This window comes from Ursus americanus, chromosome 9 (genome assembly GCF_024610735.1).
Source record: "Ursus americanus isolate L20-20 chromosome 9, mUrsAme1.1.p, whole genome shotgun sequence".
Lineage (NCBI taxonomy): Eukaryota > Metazoa > Chordata > Mammalia > Carnivora > Ursidae > Ursus > Ursus americanus.
In genome coordinates this window covers 2,555,634-2,561,633 of record NC_142135.1, presented here as the reverse complement: position 1 = coordinate 2,561,633, position 6,000 = coordinate 2,555,634, and the positions used below count along the sequence as shown (strand labels likewise).

The 6,000-nt window shown below is 60.5% G+C and overlaps 1 protein-coding gene across 1 annotated transcript; it reads left to right on the top strand.

Annotated features, from left to right (window-relative positions):
* Positions 1 to 228: 228 nt before the first annotated feature.
* Positions 229 to 4,053, top strand: C9H8orf90 (chromosome 9 C8orf90 homolog). Its single transcript, XM_087864411.1, has 2 exons — positions 229 to 295; positions 3,572 to 4,053. Exons 1-2 carry the CDS (start codon positions 229 to 231, stop codon positions 4,051 to 4,053), a joined length of 549 nt encoding a protein of 182 aa, XP_087720537.1.
* Positions 4,054 to 6,000: the final 1,947 nt, after the last annotated feature.

Here is a 6,000-nt window from a genome sequence, read left to right as displayed (position 1 = left end):
GTCTGAATGCCAGGGTGGGGTCGGATGATTCCTGAGCAGGGCCAGGTGAGCTGCAGGGGTGTGGGGGGAGGGGACCACCAACACCCCTTTACCCTTTTCCCTCCCAGCCCCAGCCCACTTCCAGGTGGGGCCCCTTTAAATTCAAGGTTCTCCCCCCCCCCCCCAGAAGGCCCCTCATGCGGTCTCCTGGGCAGCCAGGTAAACAAGCCTGATCCCCAGGTTGCTGACATGGCTTCCCCTCTTTCGGGGGACCCCAGCCCAGCAGGTCTGCCCCCTCCTCCTGTAGCCACTCCAGGTGAGTCACATGGTGGGGGGAGGGATGGAGGAGAAGGGGGTGTCCTTGGAATTTAGGGCTCTGACAATGTGGGAGAGGAAGCAGCCATCCCACCCCCTCTTTCTGGGGGGGGGGAGCTCTGCCAAGATCACACAGCAGGACAAGGCCAGGGTGGGGGCACTGACCTCACCCCCTAACATTCCCTTCTTCCTGCTCTCCTCTAGGACCACTGCCCTGCAGCCCTACCAGGGGTCTTGCAGCCCTTGGACCCCTGAGCCTGGAAGTGGGCCAGGTTTCTTCTCACTCCTCAGGCCCCTTCCAGATTATTCTCTGCCCCTCTCCCCCACTGCCTCCTTAAAACCCTAGTGCTGGATCCCATGTCCTCAGAAGCACACACCCATTACCCCTACTGGAGAGGGGCAGTCATCCACCCGCTTGAATCTGGGACTCTGGCCATGACCCTCTCTCCATCTCTGTGGTCATGCTTTTGTGATTTCTTCCTCCATACTGATTCCTCTGGAGCATCTTGTCCCTTTCCCCAGCCCCCACCTTCGCCCTTGTCATGCCCTTGGTCTTGTCGGCACCCGAACTGCAGCCTGGCCCTGACCCCATTCTTGGGAGTCTCACCCGAGCTCAGGCCCTCAGAGCACGGTTCTGGCCCTCTTGGGCGAACCGCAGTCCACTGTTTCCAGCAAGTTCTGCGTCCTCCCACCTGCCCTGCTTCCCTCCCTCCCTCCCTGCTCACCCAGCTCTGCCATGATCATTACACCCGCACACACGGCCTCCTTCCCCGGGCCCTCGGTGTTTTATTGTACCAGCCTGGCAACCCCCCAGCTCCCCGCCCACGCCCCGCCAGCACCCATACAGCTGAGCGAGCTGGGGATGAACTCACCCGCTAATGCTCTTTAAATTCCTGACTGTGAGCCTCAGGGGCCTTGGTCTTTGCTGGCTCCCACTGCATCCCTCCCTCTGTCTGGTCTCTTGGCTCCAAGCTCCCCCCGCCCCCCCGCTGCTGTTGGCCCTGCTCCCTTTCAAGAAACTAAAGCCATCGGAAGAGGACTCCCACGGGTCCCCAGCACCAGAGGTACCTGCCCACCCGCGCCTGTGCCCACAGCTCTGTCCACCCAATCCCTGCTCTCAGCAGGCCAGGGAGAGGAAGAGGAGCGGGGCCAGCAAGGCCACATTCCTGCCTACTCAGGGCCATCCCCCACCCTCCCTCTCCAGCGGTGTGACATCTTCTCTCCTTCCTAGATCTTTCCAGCAACATAAAAGCATGCTGTCGTACCCTGGCTCTTGACCCCACTTCCCTTTCAGCTCCATCCTGTTTCTCTGCTCCCCATTTATAGCAAAACTCCTCACAAAGCTTAATTATACTTGCTGCTTCCCCGTGTCCCCTCCCACTCGCTCGAGAGCCCCATAGAACCTGCCCTTCCTTGCTGGCACTTCACTAAAGCAGCTCTGCTCAAGGTCACCCATGACCTCCTACTTGCCAGACCGGGGACAGCTCTCAGGCCTGTCTGATGAGACTCATCTGCATCTCTGGGCTCAGCAGCGCCCCTCCTCCTCGCCTGGCTTCCAGAGCCCCTCGCTCCCTCGCTCCCTCTCTCCCTCGCTGCTGCTCCAGCTCCTGGGTTTCCTCCCGCATCACGGCCTGCTCCTCCCCTCCCTGGCCTCCTCTTTCCACGCTCAGGCCCAGCAGCCTCATTCAGCTCCATCTCCCAGGTGCCTAGAGCTCCAACCTGGAGCCTCTGCCCCAACTCCAGACTCAAAGCCGACTGTCCACACCTCTTTCCTGGCCCGTCCAGAGGCCACCACCTGCCCCAAATTAGACTCTTGACTCCCCACTCCATCCTGCTCCTCTCTCCGCCACCCCATCGCTCCTCCTCTCCTCCAGCTGCTTCGGTCCAGTCTGCCCCTTTTCTCCCCTCCCCTGCCCCACCCTCTCCATCAGCAAATCCTGCCCTTCCATCCTCAAGCCATATTCACACACTGAGCGCTTCCCACTGCTGCTGTGGTCAAGCCACTAGCCCCTCACCTGCATCACTGCTCTGGCTGCCTCATGGTTCCCTTGCTGCTGCCCTTACCACAACAAGCAGCTCACCTGGCCAAATGCAGGTCAGAACGTGGCACTCCTCTCCTGTGGCCAGGGCCCCCCCCCTCCTCTCCCAGGGGCTGGCTGCCTCCAGAACTCCTCTCTTCTCTGCAGTTTTCTTTCATCCCCAACTCACAGCAACACCCCACAGCCCTGCCCCACCCACTGGGACTGAACCCCAGTCGCTCCCCCAAGAGGCCTGCAGGGCAGGCAGGCTGCAGGATGGAGACAGGACCCTTCAGCCCTGTGGTGGGAGGCCCCTGTCGAGGCCACCTTGGAGCTGTCCACGGTGCTGAGCACAACGGGTCCCTGAACTGGCCCTTCCGGCCTTGTCCACCGCCCTGCTCAGAGCCACGTTCACCCCCTCTACGACCTGGGGATTGGCGGCTCTGGCGCATCCATGGGCTGAGCTAGGAAATCACTTTCTAGTGACAAAGGAGGTTCCTCAATGCCATCTCATTGTGAGGGTGGCAGAACAGGCTTGATCCCAATTTTTAGAGGGGGAAACTGAGGCACAGGAAAGTTGATGTGCTCCCAGGGGAGGGTGTCCAACAGACGCAGAACTAATTCCAACCTGACCCGTCTATCCCCGGGGGCTGCTCCTCCCCCTGGGTCCCAGGGTCACTGTGCCAGGCTGGAAATCAGTTGTCACCTCCCGCTTCTCCCCACCTCCATCCGCAAGGCCTGGCATTTGACCTCTTGGTCTCCTCCCAGCTATGTACTTCTCCTGGTGGTGTCCTTACCTCATCCTGACTGGGCCCTGATCTGACCTCCAGGCTGGGCTCCCACAGTCCATTCTCTGCACTGTCTAGGATCAATTTTCATCCCAGACGGACCACATCACCCCCTTCCCCAACCACTGCTGTGAGCTGAGCCCAGCGTCCGGAGCTCTTTCAGGAAGCCCTGCCAAATTCCCCCGGCTCCTCCCTGTCTGGAACTTTCCGCCCAAGCACTACTGAGTGGCCTACTCCTGTGGGCACCCTTTGGCGCCTTTCTGCGCTCCTAGTTCGTGGGCGCTATCCCCTCCAAAACTGGCTGCCTGCCTACCCTGTCAGCCCCGGGGCCAAACCTCCGCCTTCCAGGGCCAGCCCCGAGGCAGGTTCTCAGGCTCCCTCCCTCCCTCCTCGCTCCCGCCCGCCAGGCGCACCGCCCGCGCACATGGTCACTCGCCACCTCTGTCACTCCCGGGGCCCGTGGCCTGGCAGGTCCTGCCGCGCCCCCGGAGCCCCCGTTCCCGGACATCTACGGCGGGGACGCGCAGCTCTGGGCGGCGCACTTCCGTGGCATCGGGCGCGCCTACCGCGCGCTGGGCAAGGAGGACGACTTCGCCATCCGCGTGCTCACCGAGGACTTCACGCTGCCCTTCCCGTTCGCCTGGCCGCCCGGGCCCGACCCGGCCCGTGGGCCGCTCTTCTACGACCCGCACGACCGCACGGGCTTCGACTTCCTGCTGCGCGGCCCGGGGGCGCCGCCCCCCGCCCTGCTGCGGCCCCTGCACGCCACGGCTCAGGCGGCGGTGCGCAAGCGGCGCCTGGAGCGCCTGGCCCTGAGCTACGCCAGCGCGGGCGCGCCCCGGCCCGGCCTGCTGCTGCTGGCGCCCGGGCCCGGCTCCGGCTCCGGCGCCGTCTTCCCGGGGCCCGCGGGGCCCGAGGCCACCACCCCTGGCGGCGCCCCCCGGCTGGGCTAGCCCGCTCCCCACACGGCCAATAAAGAGTTGCTCTTCTTTGCCTGCCCAGGCTCTTTGCTGGACACCCGCGGACAGGCGGCTGGTCGTGGCCACACCGCTGGGGAGGGACAAGGGCTGACCCCGGGGCCAGGCCTGGTCGCCGGTGCTGCCGGGTCCACACGGGTCTCCCACGGACAGTGAGTGAAGGACTGAAATCCGCATGGCAACCGGGGCAGGCTGTCCGAGGGACCGGATCTGGCCTAGGGGTGGCAGTGGCCTGGCATCCACCCACGGAGCCTACACTCTGGGATCCCAGCCCCAGCCCCTGGGGTGGGAAGCAGCGTGCCCATCCCACAGGTCAGGACACCGAGGCTCTGGCTCCTCCAACGAACATCTGGGATCTGGTTCCCTGTATACCCAACTTCCAGTTCCGTGGTTTTTCCTTTTTCCCAGATGGAGGGGCTTCAGGGTCTGGGGAGCTGGAGAGGCAGATGGAAGGGCAATAGGTGCAGGGCCGAGAGAATGGGACATGAGGAGTGGGGATTGCAGGGTGGGTGGCCGAGAGGACATGACAGGGAAAGGGCCCCTAAGGCAGGAACACCAGATGGCACAGTCTGCTCCCCTGCTGCCCTCCCTGCTGGCTCTGGGGAGAAGGGGTGCCTCCGACTATGCCCCCAATGCCTCTTGTGAGCCCGGAACAACCACCAGTGAACCAGCCTCCATCCTGGGTGCATCTTTCTCCGGGGCGACAGGCCTGTCTATGTGGGCCGGCTGGCAGCTTCCTCCGCAGACCTGGGGACCAAAGGCTAAGGTTTCCTCTTGGGGGGGTGGGGTTGGATTCCAGGTGTTCGGGGGAGGCGGGTGCTCAGGGAGGGTGCATTCTCTCTCCACTGCAGATGGAATCAGAGTTCTTCTTTCCTTTCTTCTGATCCGGGAGTTATTTATAACTTTCCAGTCGTGGGCAGAAATGGTTTTTCCAGAGCCTTGCTTGGCTTGCTGGAGAACCAGGGACAGGAAGTGCTCACCTCTGGAAGAGAAGGACGTCTCTCGGCCCTGCAAGAGGGGTCTCCAGCTTCCCTCTCCTCCGCCTGTGGTTCCTTTAGATCCCCGACCCCGACTCCAGGCTCCTTCCACCTGTGGGCTTTGTCTTTTCCATTTTATTGAGATGCACAACAGTTACTTTGTAGTATGTATGTATTTGGTTGACAGTGTGGCAACAGCAGTAACGACATTGGGTATTGTACGTTCTGTGTTGTGTATTAATTGTTTGGGTCCACCCAGGGCAGTCCCTAAACATGGATTCGAGTGCAGTTTATTTGAGAGGTGACACGCAGGTGGGGGGAGCGAGGAAGTAGAGAAGGAAAGGAAGCCCTTAACAGGTGTGATGCCCAGTGAGTTAACCCTCTGGGCAAGTGGGGGCCCCCTTCAGGGCCCTGGGAGACAGTGTGATGCATGTCCCACCCCAGGAGCAAGGAAGCCAGGGGTTTATCGCTACCTTCCGGGTGGTTACTCTGACAGTTCTCTTTGCCCTGTGGCTCCTCTCCCAAAATAGCAGAGAGGGAGTTGCCATGTGAAAACTCCTGAAACAAGTTGGCAGAGTAATTTTATGACTGTAGAAGAGTAATGACAAAAATTCAGGTTTTCTGTTTAGTATTTTTTTAAGTAGAAGATTTTCTAGAAATATATATTTTAGTATAGTTTACGAAAGTCTTAGGGACAGATTGGAAATAAAACCACTGGTACTTTCCCACCACTAGTCTGAGAGGCATTGAGCTAGGGAACAAAGACCCCAGATAATTAGCCTGATAAAGACACACATGATTAAAATAAAATAAAAAAAAGGTAAAACTTTGCAATAAGTGCTGGGAAGACAATGAGTAGGGATGGATGGTGTTTCATACAGGGTGGTCAGGAAGGGCTTCTTGGAGGAGGTGGCATTTATACTGAGATTGGAAGAATGGGAGACCA

Excerpts from the sequence above, each read along its gene's own strand:
- C9H8orf90 (XM_087864411.1), top strand. The coding sequence starts at position 229 with ATGGCTTCCCCTCTTTCGGGGGACCCCAGCCCAGCAGGTCTGCCCCCT. Across the intron at positions 296-3,571 it reads TCCTCCTGTAGCCACTCCAG|GTCCTGCCGCGCCCCCGGAG; the intron begins GTGAGTCACATG and ends GTGGCCTGGCAG.